The following is a 24,406-nucleotide window of genomic DNA, read 5'->3' on the forward strand; positions in this document are numbered from 1 at the left end:
ATGAAAGATGAAAGATGAAGATCATCTCAACAAAAATGTATTTGTAATTTGCTTTAAATATAAAAAGAGTTACAAACAAAATTTTCGCTTTGCGAGCAATCTTGATTATCCAAGACCGTTATAGATATTGCTTACAGAGGTAAGGTACCAAATGCTTATAGTAAAAGGAAACGCATTAAAAACGTGATGTTAACTAAATCTAAATATATGTACAAAAATAGCTGCGTTCATTCATCATAGAAAACTAATCTATATTTAATGTTTTAATATTGGATATTATTATTATCATTAATTATATTTAAATATTTTTATATTAGGAAGTTTTTTATATTAGAAATATCATCTTATTATTATATAGAAAAAAAAATGTATAGAATTGATTAAGGTACTAATAAAATTAAATAATGCAATTGGAATGTTCTTGGGAAAACCTTTTTATCTTTTTTTAAGCAATTAATTTTTTATTTAATGATACATATATTCTTATATATGTGGGTCGTTTGATAAGTTTGGTAAATTTCCATGAAATGGCGCTACAATCCATTTGATGACGCGATATCTACTCTTCGAACCCCTTCAGGTCAAATTTCAGCCAGAAAGGACGCATAGTTCACGTTTGGTAGTCATTTGAAGCGAGATTGGCTTTTATAAGATTGTTCCATAAAGATGTACGCTATTACAAGATGATAGAACTGATAGTTGTTTCCAGAAGCTTATAGTCTGTTAGAATTGTAGGAGAAATATGTAGTTGTTAGCTTACTTTTTTTTGTTAAGATACGTTCCATGTAATCTTGTTTTTATAATATCCAACTTGATGTATCATGTATAAACGAGATGTCAGATTGAAACATATATCACACAATCAACATTGGCAAAACATATTGAGTCAAGATACCAAATACTATTTGAAACGATTATTATAGCCAAATTCTTGATTTTTTAAATCCATTTCAATGTCATTCAATTAAAAAATATATTATTATTTAAACTGAAAATTTTTGGATATTAGAATATAAAAAATAGAATATTTTTCATTAACTTCTTTTTATAAATATATAGTATTGCAAATTATTATCGATTGTTATTCTACACACTTTGTAATTTTCAGATTTTTCTCTATTGTACACAATTTCTGCTGTAGTTTATCCAATGTAATCATGATCCTCTCATTATCCGTCAATTGATTCTTATTGCAAATAGTACGTTTAGCTTTTTTAATTATGTCAGGATCCATTCTCACGGTAGTCCATTGCTTGTTGCTCTTTACAGATGCACTGTGAACATTCTTTCCATAATATCTATTATTATCATAAATATCCAGATTATCATGTGGATTGATAATGATTTTACCATCTCTTAGGAAATGAGGAAACAAAAGAATTCTCTTAGCAAGAAAACCAAAAGGATTCCAAGACAGTCGCAAATTGCAATGAACGCAGTGCTTGAAAGGTTCGCCAACTGCTACATCTTCAATGTAGGTAACTAAACGTATTCGAGAAATAAGTCCGACCAACTCGGCCTTACATAGAATCTCAGCAGTGTCACTGACTGCCAAACCATTAAGCAGATTAAACAATACGATAGCAATAAAGAAAACAAATAACATAAATATGATGTGACTCCAAACGGGATGCGAAATAAACGGAATGTCATTAGCATCGAACTCCCCAGTGAGCATGATGACAGTTTTGAAAAGTGAAAGACCAGGATCAGGGAAATTCGTATCGTTGCCGTTTTTGAAGAGTGTATAGAAGGCCAGAGCAAATGCGAAAATAAGAAACAGATAGGGAAACAGAAAGCGTATAAAATTGAGTGAAACGGTCCGGAACATTTCGATGCCGGTGGACAAGCGTGGATGCTGGCTGATGAGGATCACCAATTCCCAGGCCGACAGTAAGATTACCACAGCACCGATTTGAACTCCCGCGCCACACAACAAAGCGATAGTGAGCGTAATCAATGCGATTTCCAACCAGTTCCTTGAGCTCATTAGATAATGTCTAACACAGGAAACAAGTTGAAAAATTTCTCGGAGGATGAACAATAGCAACATCACAGTGGTGGAGGCCCAAAGAAAGTTGTTTTGTTGGTTCCAAATAATTCGCGAAGTACTTCCCGAAGCCACGTCGGATCTATTGTTGGTTTCAGTTTGCATCCCATTTTCTATCCTAGTGTCATAAGTCATGCTCAGGATATAAGCGTTTAATAAAAAATAAAAGATCACATAAAAGAGGAAATTTGCGTATAAAACGTGTCGTATTCTGTGCCACTTGAGATAGAGGAAAGAGGAAAGCAGTGGATGTTTCAGTAGATGTTTGAGGCCGCTATTGCTGACGATGTATTTAAACACTTCCATTTCGCGAGTTGCTCGGTGAGTTTTATATCGATCAATGAGAACGTCGTGCGGCATTAAGCAGCAATAGTTAAATTCAATCGTGTACTCGTTTGTTCGATCTTTTCGCGTCTGCAAACAATCATCGAAGTAGCGCGACAGCGTGTGTGCCGAGATATCTGCGATAGGCGGTGTATTGTACTTGTTCATGTGACCGATGTAGCTACCTCGGTTGAGAAGTAAAATTACTGCTTCTTGACAGCCAGCTCTGGCTGCGTAATGTAATGGACTGTTGCCTTTATCTATTAAAACAGATATAAGTAGATATTATTGATGATAATAAGATAATATTAGTAATTAAAGGTAATTAAAAATTGATAAAGAAAACTTGCAAAAAGACGTTTAAAAGAATAGAACATAATTCAGATATTTATTTCAGAAAATGCTTGGTCTATTATTTGTGATAAATACAACACATTAAGGCCCAATCTTTATCTCTTTCTAAACTTTCTAATTTGGAAAGAGAAATAATTGAATCTTCGTTAAGCGTTAACCGTGAGTTGTGAAACTGATTCTTATCGTTTTTATTTATCTATAGAGAAAAAAATTCATCCAATATAAAATCTATGATAGTTATATACTTACTATCACTGCAACGAATGTTCACGTCTTCTTGTTCCAAGATTAACTTCAAACAATTCAGTCGATCAGGCGTATTGTCGATTCCTCGTTTTCTCGGCATTCCTAGTTCCTGACAAGCACTCAGAAGTAAATCATTTGCTATATTTGGTTCCATTTCTAGCAGTACCTGAAGAATTGCATAATCGTTCTGCTGAACGGCTTCTTGCGCGGCTTTTTTCACGCTAAACTGTTTTCCTTTTAGTTTTTCCAGGATTCCAATCGTAATTTTGTAAAAGCCTCTTTGTGCACTCATTTCCAGCAGCTCTTCGGCTATACTGTGAAGAATCTCTATCTTGACAAACTCCATATTTTTTAGGAAATTTGTCTCGTCGTTGGTGATCAGGTAATATTTAAGATCGTGCACATTTATCTCATGATTTTCATTTTTGGGCGGTAATGATATATCCGGCATCTTTTTCTCAATCACCTCTCGCGTTGTCTGATCATTGTAATCTTTGTAAGTGTCAATGTCTGGACACTGTCGGCTTTTTTCCAATATCAGTGCCACCATATCTCGTTGGCTTTTCATCGCTGCCAAATGGAGAGCCGTCAAACCTTTGTTATTGGGAATATTTGCGCTAGCACCGTTCTCCAGCAACAAACCGGCGCATGTCAAATCATTCTTTCTCACTGCGATATGCAAGGCAGTCTGCTGTTTCGCCTCAAGATTTGGATTTATTGTTGGTTCCGCTAGCAAAGTCATCAATGTGGGTACATGTCCTTCTTCTGTGGCGAAATGGATAGGAGCGCGATTATGTAGTTTATTTACTCTATTAGGCTTCGCACCTAAACGCAATAAATACTCCACGAAATCTGTTAAACCATTCTTGCTAGCTATGTCGAGGCATGTTTCTTCCGTGTTCGGATATACATAATTGAGATTCAGAATAGGTGATTGCTTCATCAAATCATGTTCTATAGTTTTTTTGAAAAAACGAAAATTCTTGAATCGTAAGGCATCCAATAGTAGCTTATAAAAAACTTGCGCACTGTCTAGAGTAGGCTCGTAGACACTCAGCAAGCTTTCCTGCAGAGAATTCTCTTCGAGATCCATTTTGCTATCTGAAAATAAATCATTTTAAATCTTACACTTAAAATTTTTATTTGTTTAAATTTAAAAAAGAAATTATTGTGGATCAAAATTCTTAAATATTAACATCTATTTTTTTTTAACAAGATAAATGGATGTTTCCATGATTAGATTAATTTTTTTAAACTTAAATCAAAACAAAATATCGGTACAAAATGTTAAGAAAAAAATAATCTAAAAATATTGATATTTAAAATATCGGCGCTATATGTCCATCTCTATGTAAAAATTAAAATAACTGAAGCTCTCTTAATCGAAATATGTATTAAATTTTTGTTAATTTTATCTAGCTTGTATCTTTTTAAAAACAAATAATTCAAAAAATATGCAGAAATAATTTGAAAAATTATTTACGAAATCAAATAAATACGAAATTCAGTAACAGATGCTATTGAATTTGTGCATTTTGTTTTAAAAAGTACCATCTAGCTTTCAATTTTCATTTTTTGCCTGAATTTTCATTTTTTGTTAATGCGAGATTCTTTTTAGATTAGGAGATATATGTATAAAAAAACTAAATAGGCAGTAACGAGACAAAGAAACATTGAGGATCATTATCGCTCGCATATTATGTTACATTTAAGTCGCTTATTTTGCTACTACATAGATAGAAAGCTCTCATATAACGACATTGATCGTGATCTCACCGTCACAATTTATTCAAGTGCCAATTAAGAGTTCCACTGTTATTTTGCGCAAATGTTCTCATCACTCTGACATTTTCATTTATCTGTGTATCACCTTATAATAAATTCAGTCATTTGTTCAGTAAAATCTTGTAATGATCTCTTTGATTGTGATAACAACAAAAGTCCGGACGTCCGCTTCCTGTGTTTAGATCGAATCAATTCGTGTTATATTCGTATTATATAACGCAGCCGATAGAATAATTCTTTCCCCATTTCTCCTTTGGTTTTGATTAAGAAAAAAGCGGCAAAAATATATATAAATACGAATTATTCAATGTATCAAAAGATGGGCTATTTAAAATTCTATTAATATTTTTATTTCAATATATTTTTCAATATTCTTTATTTTTTTATATTTATTAAATATTTAATCTAGTATTCTAATATTATTTTTATTTTTATACATAATTATGTATATAAAAATATTAAATTTCATTTGAATTTGTGTGTTTATTGACTGAGTTGAAATACGTTGATTCCACAGGTTTTGATAAACTTTTATCACTGATGCCGATTGTCACTTGATATTCGCTTATCAATGAAGTTTCGGTGACTAATCAAATGAAAGAACTAACAATTATAGTATTGTGATTAAGAATTCAACACTTGCTTCGGAACTAATAATTAGTATGTACAACATTGCTAATAATTTTATTTACAAAGATCTTAGATCAAGATTTTACGTTAAGTTAAGACGAATAATATTGTATTATACTAAGAACGACAATTTTCTCGATATTGCGATTTTATTTATTATTGTTGTTAAGAAGTGACGAGTCACTTCTTCAGCATATAAAATTAGTAACGAAACTTGTTAGGTTTTATACAATAAATGTTTTAATTATATTTAATTATACTTAATTATATTTAAATAAATGTTTTAATTACATTTAATTAAATATCTTGCAGTTAACTCGATCGCTGACTTGACTTCTTTATAATTTGCATAAAAATATTTATTTTCTAAATATCTTTTTTTTAATTTAATATAATGAAGTTAGAAGTATAAGAAATGCGATGATAATAGTTAATTACAATTATTCATGACTAATTAATATCATTTTCGATATATTCTTTTTTAATTCTATTTGAAGCATTCTTTGATATTATTAATAATTTTCAGCAAGATTCATACGAATTAATTAAAATTAATATTGCAAAAAAATTCTCCATGTATAATAATCTATTCGTAGGTAGAGAAAGTTCTTCAGTACACACCTACTTAGGTAAGCTTTTTTTCTCCTCTTGATCACACTATCGTACTAATAAAATATTTAATACATAGAAAACGCACTTCTATTGTTCAAATATCGCATATCGTGAAAAAGATTAAATTAATTTCATATTTTCTTTATAAAAAGGCATTTTAGATCCTCTTATCTATACACTTTGATGAAACTTCCGGCTGTGTCGCATTGCTGGCAAGTGTGTTATGCGTAGCGGATTAATAGACAAGCACATTTGTCATTAATAATGCGTATGACTAAGAATTCTCCTTACTTAACACCTATCGTATTAGCCGTCACTATGTCGACTCGCCCGTTCTGTCAGTGATGGTCAGCAACGAGGAAAGAGAGGGAGAAGAGGATTAAATGTTCTCCCTTCTTTGCTACGTTGCTAGCAACAGTGCTTCTTTTCACGCTGATATGTAATACTCAACCGGTTCTTTTACGAATGAAAATCTTTCAGCCTCACGAATTACATTACATCTCTCGAATAAAAAAAAGTCACACAAACACGAGGTAAATTGTGAAAGAAGATGAGAATTTCATACGATTTCTTTCTCGTTCTAGATCGCAATTGTCAGCGAGATTTGTAATTTATTAATTTTACATGTATAGATAATTGGTATTGTACAGGATATTCCATTTTAATTGCTCCAGACAAATATCCCAAAAAATATGGAAGATAAAACGGAAAAACGTTTCAAATAAAAATTGTAGGGTATTCAAGGGAGCTCTTTATGCTGTAGATATAAATTCATTCTTGTTGCCTATCGAATAATAAGAACAAATAATAAGAATGATACTTACAAATGCTGTAAGTATAAACGCATTCCATATCGGAAGTTTGATATTCTTGTTCAAATATCGATATTTAATGTACATTATCAAAAGATATTGACATCTATAAATATTGGTACATAATATCGGGGAAAAAATCCAAATGTATCGATATTTAAAATATCGGTTTAAAATATCGCCCATCCCTAGCATTTGCTATATTTACAATAAATATTTCATAAAATTTGTAAAAGAAAAATCAAATAAACAGAAGCTGTAGACGGTGCGTTTTGTTTCTTGAAAATAATTCTATATTCTTGTATCATTATGTGTACATGTTTCAGCTAATCTTTTAGCCTTTCTCAGCAAAATTTCAGTATATGATACAAAACGTTGATTATCCATGAGTCGTATAAAAATTGTTGTATAATGAAGTAACAGTCGATGTCATTGTATGGCAGTAACATTCTTCCATTTAAAAAATCTCCAGGTTTTATTATTTTATTATACAATGATTTTTATGCGATTCATGGATAATCAATGTTTTGTATCATATACTGAAATTTTATGTACAAGTAATGATATAATATAGAAGTATTTTAAAGAAGCAAAAACTGCGCACCGTCTACCTATAGCGCCAATTCTCAATTGTCTATTTGATTTTTCTTTTTGAATTATCTTGGAAATTTAATTCGTACTTTATTTACCACATAAAATTTGTAATAAATATTTATAATTTATGCAATCTAAGACCAGAAATATTTTACAAATATTCAAAATAATTCTTACAAATATTTTGTAAATTCTGTAAATTTTTTTCTATAAAAATTATGTGCTATCTGCATCAACAGTTATTGTTGTGCAATTATTGTTATTTTTCACATTATTATTTTCATTATGTATTTTAAATTAATTTCTTTATTTTTATTAGAAAGCAAAAAAATTCTTTATTTTTTTTAGAAAGCAAAAAAAATTTTCTTTTCTCTATATTCCGAAAATTTATAATATTTTTTTAAGGCTAGTTTAATAAAACATTTCTTTTTTAATCGAGTTAAAATTAATTTTAAAAAATCTAAAGATTATCCAAAAAGAGAAAAAATTAATTTTATTTTTATTAATTTGTAAGCTCTGATTGTAATTATAGGATGTAATGTAAATCAATGTAATGTAATTGAATCAAACATAATTTATTATTATCGTTGTAGATTTAATAAAATTGTATTTTTTTTTATGTGTTTTATGTATTTTGCAAATTTCCAATTCATTTCATTCCCAGGCACTTATCATAGAACAAATCGGAATAAATTCCGGTTGGAATTATTTAATTATTATTCTTAGATTTCTATTGTATTTTTCTAGGGAATAATTCCGATCAAAATCTATTCTGATTTGTTCGACGAAATGCATTGGAAATCTTCATGTGACATTCGCGACAATCTGCTCAGCATTTGCACGCAAGGCAAGCTCGCAGGCGTTTACAGTTTCAGACTCTTCCAATCAAATTGCGAGCCACAAAAGGTGGGGAATGTAAATCCGGGAAACAGGTACCTGCTGCGATACCTTGATGTTTATTCCTCAGTTATAAGTTAACGTGTCTCAAGTGCGTATCTGCGTTCAGCACAGAACTGATAAAACACATATGATCGGCGGTAATCGAGCAACGTAATCATTTTGAAAAGAATCGTTGTCAGCTATTCTTATCTCACGTTAAGGATATCTTGTCTTATTTACAGACTTTTACTATTACCGAGTAAGTAAATTTATTTTATAAAGTTAAATACTCTTACTGTGATGATCGAAGATTATGCGAATACATTATAAATTATAATTTCGTACAAAGCTCACAGAAAAAATTAAAAAATATATATAATAGGCAATAGTAAATGACAAAAAGATAGTGTAGAGCAAAATTATACATCCCATGATACATATTCTGATATTGGAAAAATATAATGTCCTTAATGATATAATAGCGATTATTAATCCTAATTAATCTAAGATAACAGGAAGCAACACTTTTTTTTTATATAGAATATTCCGCGAAGAAACCGAAAACAAACAAACTTCTAGAATGAGTTCTAGAAAGCTATTCTAAAACAAGCAAAAAAAATTCATATACTATTCACTATAAGATATCAATTCAGTTTGATTATTGAGATATCGACAATAATTTTATTAATATTGTAACAGATAAAAAATCCATAATCTTAGGCTTTCAAGTCTATCTTATTTGTTGATAATCACTCACTTAAATACTATTTGAAATAAAAGAATAAAATGCACTTCTATATATATAAACCAAGAAGGGAACTTGGTTGATAAAAAAAAGCCAATAAGTTCATTTTTGAGTCACTTAATGATTTTCAATAAACAATTTTTTTATGTTGTATGATCTAAAAAAAAATCAAAAATAATCATCATTTAAAAAAAAATTTAATCCACAACACTTTAATTAATTATTAGTAAATAAATGTCTTTAAATATTTTTTTGTCGCTCACTTTCCCTTTCTCTCCTCTCTTTTCTCTTATCTCTATCTTTTCTTAGTTTTCTTAATGTCTTGCCTTTCGTTCTATTTCTAAATTTTCCTCTCGTATCTTCTTTATAATTTTTTTTTATTCTTCCTTAATTTTTCCTTAACAATTCCTTATTTCTTAACATTTTCTTTATACTTAAATATTATCAAAACACTTATAATAACACATTCCTGTAATATATAAGTATTATTTAGATTTCTCTCCGCAAAGAAACTGATCGACTTATCTTAGAGATGATTCTAAGCTAAAAAAATTCATATAAACTATAAGTAAAATCAACTGTATTGTTATTAAGATATGAAAAATTTAATAATTCTTATTAGTAATGCAAAATTTTTGAATAACTTCATCTCGCTCAAATTATCAGTTTTCTCATTAAAATATGTGTCACCCCAAATATTTATCTGACATTGAAGTTGGCATTTATGCTAAGACGTATTGCGTGCGTATATGTAAGCTTTCTATTCATTATTATCTCTACTACAAATTTCTGGATAATTGTCTCAAAAACTGTTTAAAAGTGTTAAGTGAAATCACGTCCTTAATTATTGAATGAAGAGAGAGAGAGAGAGAGAGAGAGAGAGAGAGAATGTATGTCAAATTATATTATTATTAAAAAATGCTTCAAACATTTAATGACACAATTTATAAACAAATTACGTGTGTAGAAGTATATTTTTTAAGTAACATTAACATTTATGATATGTTAAATTAACACGTATTTTAAATTATTTATGTACCTTAGAATTTATGTTTTAAAACATTATTTTTATGTTATTTATTACTTCATAAATTGTAGTTTTTGACATAAAAAATTATTAAACATAAATTTAACGCAAAGTATTTAAATAAAACATAATCACACTATTAAATTAATACTTGAATATATATGTAGTAGAAGTTATACAAAATTTTAATAAGGACTTGAATGGACCATTTCCAATTTAAATACAAAATTTTCTGATGTTTATTGTTTCATATTTTAAATAATTAGTTTATCAAAATTTAATGATACATATATTATTTATTATCTACTAATTATCGTATATCATTTATCGTGTATATATAAATTGATAAAGAGCTACGAAGAAAAGACACGATTTCTTTATAGGAATCATTTGCTTCCTAAGATCCGTATTTGCGAATATTTTGCAATCTCCCTCCAATTTTGGTGACATCACGATGTACATTTGTACTGTCTGTATACTCTTATGTATCAATTGCTACTCCATACTTTCATTCCCGTATTTGGCTAATGAAATGCTACATTTTCGCACGTGTATGTATATACTTGCGTATATCGATATATGTATATTTACTACATGTCATCTCGATATGGATACGCGAGTATGGATATATACGTGAGTATATCCATAGTAGTCGCGTTTTTGCCATAAGTATATATACATGTATATACTACATAATGATGTCATTTAGCAAATATATGACGCGGATGGAAAAGAAGCAAATAATATCGCTCAACAATATTTATATTCCTTATGAATATTTTTGCGTCATAACGATTAATAACCAATGATAGTAATAAATATTATAAAACAAAAGATTTATATAGAAAGAATTTCTCAATGAGAAAGTTTGATTACTATTATATATTATTGTAGAAAGAAGATTTTATTATATTTTATTATTTTTGAGAGTAGAAACATATCTTTAATATCAATGATGTTTTGAGATTTTTCATTTTTATATTTTTCTATAATGTTTCTCTTCATTGTTTAATCTCTCTTTCGTTTTATCAAAATATCGCAATGATGACGTAAGAATTTTGATATAAGTGAATAATGAATCGATGACGTCTACTATACTCGGTTGTGTGATTAATGAGGATCAGTCATAAAACATTTTATTGTAGGCGACGTTTATTATTTAACTTTTTAGTATTCTTTGGATTTTTTCATTGATCATCATATTTAAAATCGGAATATGATCTAATATAAAAATAACGCCGTTATACGTGCAAATGTATATATTTCCAAAATATCAGTTCTATTCAGAGAAATCTTTTCTCTTTTATATTATTCCAATGCTAATAAGAAAAATATAATTAACAAATAATTATATATTTGTTAAAATTTAAAAAATCTTTAATTTTGAATATAATTTTAGTCATAAAAAGTTACTTTGAAATGTGAAAAGTGTTACAATAAAGTCTCACAATAAAAAAAAATGAAAGTTTAAAGAAGAATTATCGTAAATTGGAAAAATTGTTAATTACTCGAATTTTCAAAGTTTATAGTCCATTGCATTTTATGTATCATAGATGTGCATTTATGTATCAAAAATTAGCATACGTTAAACATGTTATTTTGCATTATGAGTAAGCTTTGAGTCATCATCATTATTAACTACCGTATATATTTGGGCACTTTTAAAACTCTCACCCACTTTATGACATGGGCCAGAACTCGAGTGGTGGGTGATCGCGGCGAATGCCCATCATGGACATGCTCTTATATGGTTCGCTAAGAGTTGTTTCTGTGCGTGTCCCCCGAGGGACTTCGAGGTCGCCTTCATTGCATAAATCATGGACATCGCATATATACATGTATTTTGTTGTCTACCAGAAAGAATCATGTTCGAGAAGTTATACTGAAAATACAGATGCGCGTTTTAGAAACGGAACATATTTAAATATTCATATTCGCATGAAAACTAGAACATCTTCGATAGATATAGTTTCTCAAAGATAATTTGTTGGAAAATAAAAGCATTTTGAAATATGTCTTGGTACAAAGAAAGATATTTAAACTATTTTTATATTGCAGAGAGAAATTATTATTCTCATATTTAATATCTGCAATTATATCTTTCTACAAGATTTAATTATAGATTATTCTCTTTTTATCACAATTGTAGAGTACAATAAATTTGGCGAGTAATATGGTTGGAATGACGCAAAGACCCTGGACACCAACAAAAAGACGAGGCCCGATTGCCGCCGAATATAGCAGCCCAGGACCAGCCTGTGTAACTTTACCATCGTTAATAGGTAAATATCTATTGAATAAATGTATATACCACACATATAAAACTCGCGATGTGTTATATCGCGTTTATTGCGATTTTTAAGGAAAATCGCAATCGTGATGATTTTTTAAAAATCACACATCCTTACTTTTAATTATACTTTTTATACACTTTATATAGCAATACTTTGTAACATTTGCAGGAAAAACAGTTACAGATTCTAAACGAGGAAGAGCACCAGCATTCTCCTTCGGCAGCAGGTGAATAAATTTAAATTTAATTTGCAACGTGTTATTTTATCAATTTCTTTTATACTTTAATAAAATTCTTTTGTATTTTAATACTATAAGAATATTTTAATGCAATATTTGTATTACTACGTTGAATTTAAGAAAAGCTGCCATGTTTATAATTTTGTCTTATATCTTTAAAGTATGCTTTATATTCTTTTAATTTAAGTAAGCAATATATAACTTAATTTTAACATATAATTAATATATAATTTGATATATTGCAAATTTTTTAGGCATGCAGCGAAAAATAATAGCTCTGGACCTGGTCCTGGGCAATATAATGTCACTGGGCTTAGCGCAAAAGGTATATAAATGACAAATAAAATTTGACAAAATATTTACTTAAAATTTTAACGAAAATTTTTTCGAAAACTATTATTAATAATTAGATACTTATTCTTTATAAGAGATTTTATTTAAATTATTTAACTAGAACATATGAAATAAATAATATACGATAATTATTATTTTTTTTATATGTAAGTTGAAATGTATGAGTGAAATATGATAATAACATTAAAGTATTACGAGAAGTAAAGGCATCTTATAAATGCGTGATTGCTTCACAAGACTTGCAAGTTACGTCGGCTAAGGTATCGATCAAACTCCTAACCAATACTCCACAAGAATGATAACGTTTTAATGACCGATGTTCACGAAATTCCTGCGCTTCGTGTTTGAATAGAATTAGAACGATCGATACGTGTACAATTTCTTTAGATCCGACCTGCTTTAGATAATACATTTTAATTTATCAAATCGCACAAAAGTAATTTTCAATTAATTTTTGATTATTTCTATGTCTTCTTTTACAAATTTTATACTATTTAAAAAATTTCTAGTAGAATTAAAAATTAAAATTATTTTAATTACATAGTACATTTTTTTCTTTTATCTTCTCTCTTTTTAAATATGAATTAAAATTACAATTATTGATTAATAACAAATAATAAAATATCATGATAATATATCAAAGCTATTTTTTTAGGAAAAGATGCCGCACCAGCCGTGTCGCTATATGGTCGAACGAAATCAACGAAATTCGAAATTACACCAGCACCAGGCGATTACAATCCGTTAAAGGCGGAGAAGATAATTCTGGATAGCTCACCAAAATATTCTTTCGGCGTTAAAACGCAAATCGAGAAGATCAGTTGTACACCCGGTAAGTTTAAATGTAAATATGTATACCTATGTGTAAGATCATTTTCCAGATTTTAATTGGCAATAACATAGGCACATAAAAATTTTTGGAATGATGCGCGACGTAAAGTTGAAGGTATATACATCGCAACTATATAAATATTTTTTTATATATAATCATAGAATTAATTCTTTAAAAAATATATATTTGTATCTTTTTATAGAAGATGTATTGTTATGTCACTCTCATATTATACATACAGGATGATTCAGAACAATTGTTTGTCCTTGAAACACTGTATTTGATTTAATTCTAAGATGATTTTTTTCCTTATCAAAATTTTATTTGAAGAGCTTAGTTTTTAAATTAAAAGAAAAAATAGTTAACAAATTACGGGATGCGTACAGAATATATTAAACAGGAGCGACATAAGTTATCGTCCACGGATGATTATTCAGGATGCTTTCTGCGATTAGCTACCTACTCTATACACGATGACGTACGTGCACATATATAAGAGAGAAAGAAAGATAGAGATAGAGAGAGATACTCACATGCACTCGTTAACTCTCTCATTCACTCACTCATTACCTTGATTCGATGTCTTCGTACGTTCGCAGATTTATTCGTGCACTTGATTTATTGATAACAAAATTGATTCGAAAATAACTCAATTTAAAAACTAAACTTCAGATAAAATTTTAATTAAAGAAAAATCGTCTTAGAATTAAATCAGGAATATGGTATTTCAAAGACAAATGATTGTTCTGAATAATCTTGTATATTATTTTAGATATGCATAAATGTATATTTGTATATATTCATTATTCGAGTAATTTCATGTTCTACAATCTATTATATTTAACTACATCATAACTTCTTTAGACTTTACGCTAAAGATACACAATTCTGATTAATCTATGATTATTGTGATAAACGTAATCTTTATATTATTATGACATATTACAATTTATAATATCCCAATCTAAATATAACTTACAGAGAGATACTTTACGGTGATTATTTCATTAGAAAGAAAAATTTGATGGACTGTGATATGTAGAATTGCTGCGTTCAGCAGAGAAAGCATCTTTGCAATTGCTGTAAAATTCTTCAATATGATTGGTTCTTGCTTTTGATTTCTTGCTTTGGATTTAAATGTATAAATTAATCATATTGAAGAATTTTACATGCGAAGAATATAAGAAACAAGAATTTTACACAAGAATTTTCTACTGAACTACAGCCAATGTATATATTATTCTCTAATCTATTGTAATAAAATATATTGGAGAATTTACGATTATATACACTAAAAAAAAAGATATAGTCAATTTTAATAAATATTTAGTTGAATACCGCCAAAAAAATATTTATTAAATATAAAGATATATTTATTTGATAAAAGAAATGTTAATTTGGTTTAACAATCATTTTTTTTATTGAACAAATATTTACTTACTGTAAGTAAATGTTCAGTTGGCAGTATTGAACTAAATATTTATTAATTATATTTTTTTCTCAGTGTCATTCCATATATAGTTATTACACTGATAATCATTAAAATAACTGCACACAAATTATTACAAGTATTATCAATATAAAAATTTAGTTGTTGCAACTGAAAAATTTTGTACAAAACAGATAGTCGAAAAGCACCACTTACGTCGTATACTCATATTGTGATATAAAACATTTATATAAAACATAAATTGCATCTCGATCACCGAGTGATTATTGCGCTGAAATCTATGAATCTGTGAATCTACAAAGCAGCAGCATTTACTTTCGGCGTAAAAGTTGTATTGGAAAGATCGAATAATATGTCCGGTAATTATATGTATAATCAGTTAAATGCAGTCCCAATTCGAGTATTTCGTGTGCTAATTTTTGACAAACTACAATAATAAGAAAAATGTTCAGTTGTTTCAAAGTAATACAAGACTATAAATAGATCGCTATAAGAAATTTAGTATGTTGATTGCAATTTTATAACAGAATTTATATGTTATAACAAATGCGTTTTGAATTGTGTTATTTAAAATTGCTTAATATCGTGTGTGCAATAATTACTGAATGTCAGTTGATTTCATTTATTTCTGAAATAATTCTCTCGTTTCGTGATTACACATGGAATATTTTCATTAATGCATTATTTTTCAAATCTTTAAAAAATATAGTAGAAAATTTTTAAATAATTAATAAATTACATAAATTATATATGTATATAGAGAAATGTATCTATTACATTATATTATATTGATGCAATAATGTTTAGGAAAATCGATGCTACCGCAACTAATTGGCGATTAATTATGGGACTTCATTTGAGGATTATTGTATCAAAAGTCGATATTCAAAACTATTATCACTGAAGAATTGATACTTAGGTACAAAAATATAATTTTTTTTAAACATAGAAACATTAGGGCTCACTTTAGCGTGATATGAACGTGTAATGAATTTGAGACTCCTAAGCACTGTAAATTTCTCAGAAGATATATATTATTATACTAACAAATTCGTGATAGCAACAATTTTTATTTTTCAATTTTTATTCCCTTTTCTGCCTCTGAATATTCTATTTCAATTTTTAAAATCCACAGCAATTAACTATATGCACTGTGTGGCGTTTAAGATGTAGGTAAAAGTAATTGTGTGTGATTAATATAGATTAATTAATGCAATTGGTAAATAAAGAGAACGTATATTTTTGATAATTAAAGATGTGCAATGCGTGCTAAATTGATAGCGTAGTTAATACGTAGTCGCATACATGTGAAGTTGATAGTGTAGTGTTGCTTATCACCGTAAATAAATAAAGTACTATTGCATGTCTCGTGATATATGTTAGATCTCTTACACCGTAATATATCATTGTCTACGTCCAGAGACAGTACTGCAAATAGAAAATTGCCATTTACGACAGAACTTGTAAAATTTATCGACAAGTGTCTAGCTCCAGGTACTTATCATCCCGAAAAAATGAGAATGGATAAAGCACCGCAGTTCACGTTCGGACTTAGAATGTCGCTCGATAAGCCGAGCGACACGCCAGGTATATAATACAAAAAAAATATGAGAGATGAAAAATTAAATTAGAATCCTAATTAGATAGCAAGTCTTTTCTATTGCATAATTTTATTTTCTTTTCCTACATACAAGTAATTTTACTAAACAAAATTATAGAGAATACTAAAATTACAAGTAATTTAATATCCTGACGAAAATTTTTCTCAGAATTCACACAATTTTTTAGAATTTCTATACAAACAGAATTTATGAAAATTCTTGTATAATTTTATTATCTTTTTGAAAAATTTCTCAAATTTTTTTTTTAATGAATTAGACATTTAACATTTCTCAGAAACATATATATATATATATGTGTGTGTGTATGTAAATTCTCTGAAATATTAATGATTTTTCATTTTATAATTTGATTTAAAAAACTTATAAAATCTGAAAAGTTTTAAGATGTTTTTCAGGAATCTTTTTGTAAATTTAAAATATAACAAATTCTTAAAAAATATTATGAGATATAAAAATTTTGTTCACCAGATACACGATGCTTTCTCGTCTTGCAATTTTAAAGAGAAAAACTTTATTTTTAATTTCTCTATGTGTATTCATGTTATAAACGTATTTCTACTTTTATTTATTTTATAATGTATTTTTTTTCCTGATATATAGCACCCGGAACATACAGCCCAGAGAAGGTGAATTTGGAAAAAGGCCCGCAGTACAGTTTAACTGGCAAAAGCCAAATAGAGAAATGCAATGGTACACCAGGTACATGAAGATTCATGCATCTGTTTTATGAACTTCGATTTTTTCTGAGAAAAATACAACAAGGATTTTTCTTTAACAGCGCCAGGTGCGTATTGTCCCGAGAAAGTAAAATTGGACTCATCACCAAAGTTCAGTTTTGGATTAAAGCCTGCTGTGGAGAAACCGAATGATACACCAGGTACCACATAATAAATTGCTTATTACACGCTTACAAAATTAGTTTTACCATCAATTAATACAATGGTTAATACAATTATCACATAAATCTATTTTTAGCACCAGGTACTTATAGCCCAGAAAAAGTGAATTTAGACAAAGGTCCGCAGTACAGTTTGAGTGGTAAAGGATCCGTTGAAAAACCTTTAGATACGCCAGGTATATAAAAATTATAAGAACTGTCAAAATAAGTTGTATATACAGATGTAAAAGTACATTGTGATTTCCAGCGCCTGGAACGTATTCTCCGGAAAAAGTAAGATTAGATAATACACCGCAATATAGTTTCGGAATTAGACATACCCTGGATAAACCCAGTGATACACCAGGTAAGTAAGATTCTATTAGTACAGAAGAAGATTCTTATTGTGTGTGTGTTTACTTTTATTTCAGCACCTGGAACTTACAGTCCAGAGAAAGTAAACTTAGATAAAGGGCCACAATATAGTTTAGCTGGCAAAGGGCCTGCAGAGAAATTTATTAATACTCCAGGTATATAAAATATATAATTTTGCTCATAAAATATATAATTTTTTAAATATATTAATATATCAACAAATATTTAGCGCCGAGTGCGTATTCACCTGAGAAGATAAAATTGGATACTACGCCAAAATACAGTTTTGGACTTAAAACTCCTCTAGATAAACTCAGCGATACATCAGATATAATTAATAATTAATTAATTGCTTATGTTATTTATTATTTTTATATTTTCATATTTTGTTATATGGTATCTGTATGCAGCGCCTGGAACTTATAGCCCAGAGAAGGTAAATTTGGACAAAGGACCGCAATACAGTTTAACTGGCAAAGGATCCATTTCGAAAACTAATGATGTTCCTGGTACGTTTTAGACATTTTTTTAAAAATGCGATTATAATATCCTTTATCGTTTATCTTTGTCATAGCACCTGGCACATACAGCCCTGAAAAAGTAAATTTGGACAAAGGACCGCAGTACAGTTTAGCTGGAAAAGGAATGCCGGAAAAATTAAACGACAATCCAGGTGAATAACACGCTACCATGACAAACTTTTATCGAAACACACATTTCTTCGACATATTAACATACAAAAAAAAAGAATTTAATGAACAATAATAGATAATATTAATTTCTCTGACTGGCTTGCCTATAGGCCCTGCTGATTATAAACCAGAGAAAGCTCTAAATCTGGAACATAAACCTTATTACAGTTTTGGTGATAGAAAAACTTCGGATAAACCTAAAGATACACCAGGTAACGGTGTGGATTAACCCGCTGTAGATTAACATTGCACTCTTAGCGTTTTCTACATAAATGGGCGATATGAAAAAAAATAATAATAAAATAATAAACAATTTGATTTTTTAAATTGCTTTTGGTAGGTCCAGCCGATTATACTCCAGAGAAAATTTTAAGTCTGGAACATAAACCATAGTTTTGGTAATAGAAAACCCCTTCATAAATCCCGCGATACACCAGGTAATGGTGTAAATTAACGAGAAACTATCTAATATAATCTAATAATCTAATATAAAGAGAGAATGTAATACACAGAACAAAAAACATTAATTTCTTTTTGCTTTGGTAGGCCCTGATAAATACAATCCAGAAAAAATTCAACATTTTGAACATAAACCTTATTTTAGTTTCGGTAATAGAAAGCCTTTGTATAAGACTAACGATACACCAGGTAATCGGTGGAAATTAATAGAATGTTAATTACATTTTTTCTTACAAGGAAAAGTCGAAAAGTGAGATTATTTTCAAAGGTTTACCTCTTCAGAATAAATTCAGGCAACAAACAAGGAATTGTTTATTACATGTCAGGATACTTCCTATGTATTGCCAAAATTTCAATTTTTTAAATTTCCGAGTTTGGAACCTTTCCTTGTTAGATTTATCATAAAATGTTATATATGAATACAATATATTGTGCGATTAGGCATGCCATAGTCATATTAAAATGCTTCAAACTTTTTTCATTAACCATTTGTGAAAATAAACAATTGTACATAATATTATTAAGATTAATAATGTTTATTAAAAAGTAAAAAATAAAATAAATATCGCTACGCTTCGATTTGTTAATGTTTTAATTCGGTCTTTATGCAGGACTATATTGTAATAAACAAGTATAATAAATGTGTAAACATCATATGTGTCATGTTTTTTAAATATATGTCGTAGTATTAGCGTAGTGCCTAGTAAACGGGATAAATGTAATAATTACAATTGATACTTTTTTAAAATATACAAAAACATTTTATAATTTATTTTGCAGCTCCCGGTACATACAGTCCTGAAAAAATAAACATGTCTAAGTCGCCGCAATATAGTTTTGGCATTAAAACTGAGATTTGTGAGAAAAACACTATACCAGGTGAGTTACATTAATTATTCATAATTTGTTTCCTTTACATTAATATTATAATTTTATATTTTCCGATGAAAATTTTTCTTAAAATTCTTTATTTTTTAAAATTTCGATATAAATTTTATAACATTTTAGAAAATTTCTCTGATTTTTTTTAATATGAATTGAAACATTTTTTTAGAAATGATTAGAAAGTCTAAAGAGGTTTTTTTTTAGAAAGGTTTTTCTTTATTCTAATTAAAATCCTTAAATTCTAATTCTTAATATATTATAAGATTTCTCATTACATAATTTCTGAAGAAACTTATAAAATTTAAAGAAATTTTAAGATATTATTTTCATAAATTTAAAATATGAAAAATTCTGTAAAACATTAGGAGATATTATGAGAATTTTTTCACCCAGATTCTTATAATTTATTACACAAATTATTTTTTAAATTAATCTATCAATGAATAATCTAGGTCCTGGCGAATACAATCCAGAAAAGACAATGCTTTTGTTGGAAAAAGCATTGCAATTTACTTTCGGCCTTAAACCACCCTTGAACAGATCAAACGATGTTCCAGGTAAATAATTAATCAATTCCATCTGGTAAATATGAAATTGCATGTTATATATAAAGCATGTTAGTATAGCCCTAATTTTATTCGCGTATATTGAGATGCATGGAATACAGAATCGCAATAATTAGTTTTACAATAGATAATTGGTGTATTTAATATCATTCTGCTTTTCATCAATAATTTGACGATTTTTATTCGTATAATTTATATTCTGTAAAATATTTAATGAGATGCAAATCTTTGTCAGAAATATAATTTCACGTGAAGATATGCTACGGATTATACTAAAAAAATGTAAAAAAAAAAGAAAGAATACGACGTAAATGGTGGATAAGATTGTTAAATAAGGAAAGAATTATAAATTCTGAGGAGAAAAAAATAAATTGATCAAATTTCAGCACCCAATATCTATAACATTCCTTCTGCCCTCGGCGGAACTAAAGAAGGTAATAAGAAAGCAGCACCTGCCTATTCAATATCCGGTAGGCAAAAAGTCTTTACGGACGATCGTGTTCTCGTACCTGGACCAGGTGCATACGAGTGCATTAAACCAGATACAATCAGAATGAAAAGTCCAGCATATAGCATGAGTGCGCGTTTTTCCCTGCCCGACGATCACTCGCAGATCCCAGGACCTGGAGCACACTGCCCGGAAAAGGTACTGCATAGCTAAAGTAAAATCTATTGAAATGTAGTATAATATATATTTAATATAGTATAATAAGTATATATAATACATATATTTTTTTTACATTAAATATAATATGTGTGTGTGTGTGTGTGTGTAATACACACGCGCGTACGCACGCACGCACGCACGCACACACGCGCGCGCGCGCGCAGCACACACACACACACACACACACACACACACACACACACACACACACACACACACACACACACACACACACACACACACACACACACACACACACTATGTCCTATAAAAATATATAATATATATGTGTATAGCAGATCAATCAAAAGTAGCTTTCTCATGCGCAGATTCTTCTATATTAAAGGGTCTCTAGTGCAGATTATTCAAGTATTGTATGACTCTATTCTAAAATAAAGATATTCCTGTTAAAAGAAATCATGTGCAAACTTTTTATTAATAAAACAAGTAGTATATTTTCCAGATGTTCACATTAATGTTTCCTTGTAATTCTAATAGCGCATTGCTAGAGCTATTGCAGAGAACGAAACGTATTTTCCCAATACGTTTTCACAATTGCGTACGTCTACATTTTTTTTTGCAGTAACAACCCCACTCCTACGTCACGACTACGACAATTACATCTCGTCCTGTTTCGTTCTCTACCCTTAGAATAGCCCTTAGAATTGAAAAATGTAACGTAACAATATTCAATAATACATTATAACGTAATATAATGATACATAATTAATTAATGTAATTATTATCATATTTCAGGTGCTTCTCGACATTCCCCCTGCGCATACATTTGGCATCAGGCATTCACCCTATATTTGTAATTTGAAGGATGCAGTTTGTTAATTCAGCAATTAGTAATAATTAGTAATTTATCAACTAAACATAGTCTTTTCCTTATTATTTGACAGAATCAATTAACAAATTTTAACAATCAAGTTTTGTTTTTTTTTCTTTTTATTTCTTTGCTGTATTAATTATTATTAATTCTGTAGAAAAATGTTGATAGGATAAAAAAATATATGCTTATAATTAGATATAACTATCTTTTATAATTATGCTACACAACAAAAAATTTAAATATATATGAGTTAAATATATATCGTACACTGATATATATTAATCGAAATTACAAATAAATCTAAGATAATACAATATATACATAGTATGAACATTTCGATATTATTTACTTGTGTAGCAGTTAATTTGTCATATATCAACTAATATAAAAAAACTTTGTGCAATATAATACGTATAAAGGAGGATGTTAAGGTTTGTTTGTTTCTTTGCTAAAATAAAAAATTTCGAGATATACAAATTATAATATTGTGTTATTGTAATATAAACATGATAATTATATATCATATTAAAAACTTAAAACGGAATGGTATTATGTAGTAACATCGTGTATGAACGTAGAAAAAATTAAAAACAAATTTAAAAAACAATCAAGTACAATATAACGCTCATCAATTGCTCAAAAATTTTTTTATAAATTATACGTATTTAACAACAGTTCTTATTGCTTAATGCCTAGAATGTTTTAATATTTTAATTACAATTTTTTATCAATAAATATAATAACATTAAATTTAGTAAATTTTGTCACGATTTTTTTCGATATTTTCAATAGTTCTATTCTTTTTTTTAGCAGAATTTCTTGCACGATTCATTTCCTCTTTTTTTCTCTATGTTGAAAAAAAAAAAAACAAGAAATTCATCTACAAAGAACATAAAATATTTTCTCTTACAATAAGCGATACACTCAATTTCGTAATGGCCCTTCTTTCTTCAAATAACCTTAATATAATATTTAATTTAATATCTTGAAACTTTTTCATTTTAGCTAAAAAATAGACAAAACTTAACATCATCCTTTGTAAATATAAATATGCATTAACCCTATCTATGAACCGCTGTTTTTCACTAACGTCATGACCCGTGGGTCTTTTTTTATGTCAGCACCACATTTCTTCTAATAAATTAGTTGTGAAAAAAAAGAAAAAATTTATTATTTTACATTTCTCTACTATAATATATTGTCAACTTTTTTGAACTCAAATATTACGTTGTTCTTCAAATATTGTGTTGTACAGCAAAATGCAAAGGGAAAACATAAAAATTTTTTAATTGTTGAAAAGAAAACATAATTTTTCAATGAGTTGAAAGAAAAAACTACCTAGATTCACGCTGAGGAATTCCTCAAGGAAAAAAAATAGTTTAGAGATGCTCATTGAAAAAATCCTAATTATTTTGAGAAGTGAAAATTGTTTTTTTTAAACACCAAACCAAAGCGATTTTTTGAAAAAAAAAACAAAATTTAGTTTTTAGTCAGAAAATTATTCATTTTATGTTTATTATTCATTCTATGTACAAAAAAATGAAATAACACATTAATACAAAGAAATTTTATATTGAAAAAATATGATGAAAAAATTTTTTGAAGAAGAAGATTCAAAAGAATTGTCTTCATCGATACTTTGTACGGGGGTAGTTTCCTACGTAAATTTATCAATATTAACCACACGGTCAATAATACACTGTCAATATTTGTACTGATCGTATTATTGATCGTGTAGGATCACCTTTAGAAACTCGTAAAAGAATGTATATTTACATACATTCAAAATGAACAGATTATTCATTTCAACAGAAAATGCTTTACAACTCTGAAATGGTTTTTAGAGTATTACTTATTAAGACCTTTCGATTTGTTTTCACAAGTACTATATATTTCTAAAGTTTAGTATCATCTTTTTTGAACACCCTGTATATACAGAATAGCAACTACAACGCTCATGAGCAAATAGAGCGGATTGAGTCGAAAAGTCATTTTGCAATTTTCACAAGAGTTAAAAATTATTTTGTAAATATTGCAAAAATTGCGAGATGGTAGAGGACTTTTCGAACCTATATTCTTCTATAATTGCGCGCGCACGCACGCACGCACACACACGCACGCACGCACGCACGCACACACACGCACGCACGCACGCACGCACACACACGCACGCACACGCACACGCGCGCGCGCGCACACACA

At 28.7% G+C, this 24,406-nt stretch overlaps 2 protein-coding genes across 2 annotated transcripts; one reads left to right on the forward strand and one right to left on the reverse strand.

Moving 5' to 3' along the window:
- Positions 1-1,081: 1,081 nt before the first annotated feature.
- Positions 1,082-4,067, reverse strand: LOC105625706 (transient receptor potential cation channel protein painless). Its single transcript, XM_012207029.1, has 2 exons — positions 2,978-4,067; positions 1,082-2,634 (listed from the first exon to the last, which is right to left on the reverse strand). The coding sequence occupies exons 1-2, from the start codon at positions 4,065-4,067 to the stop codon at positions 1,082-1,084; spliced, it is 2,643 nt and encodes an 880-aa protein (XP_012062419.1).
- An 8,164-nt stretch (positions 4,068-12,231) lies between these two features.
- LOC105624578 lies at positions 12,232-22,526 on the forward strand. The gene is given in 21 exon segments (XM_012205937.1): positions 12,232-12,340; positions 12,521-12,578; positions 12,845-12,915; positions 13,600-13,776; positions 15,487-15,585; positions 16,715-16,813; positions 17,449-17,547; positions 17,627-17,725; positions 17,824-17,922; positions 17,994-18,092; positions 18,157-18,255; positions 18,330-18,444; positions 18,488-18,609; positions 18,675-18,773; positions 18,903-18,959; positions 19,167-19,229; positions 19,339-19,440; positions 20,032-20,130; positions 20,589-20,693; positions 21,089-21,348; positions 22,126-22,526. Coding segments are annotated over 21 exon segments (2,214 nt in total). The 3' UTR covers positions 22,210-22,526.
- The last annotated feature ends 1,880 nt before the right edge of the window (positions 22,527-24,406 follow it).

Source organism: Atta cephalotes, assembly GCF_000143395.1.
Source record: "Atta cephalotes unplaced genomic scaffold scaffold00003, whole genome shotgun sequence".
NCBI classification, from domain to species: Eukaryota; Metazoa; Arthropoda; class Insecta; order Hymenoptera; family Formicidae; genus Atta; species Atta cephalotes.

What these genes read in the sequence shown, in the direction of transcription:
- LOC105625706 (XM_012207029.1), bottom strand. Translation starts at nt 4,067, where the DNA reads ATGGATCTCGAAGAGAATTCTCTGCAGGAAAGCTTGCTGAGTGTCTAC. An exon ending in GAACATTCGTTGCAGTGATA is followed by an intron (nt 2,635 to 2,977) that starts GTAAGTATATAA and finishes CTGTTTTAATAG; the next exon opens with ATAAAGGCAACAGTCCATTA.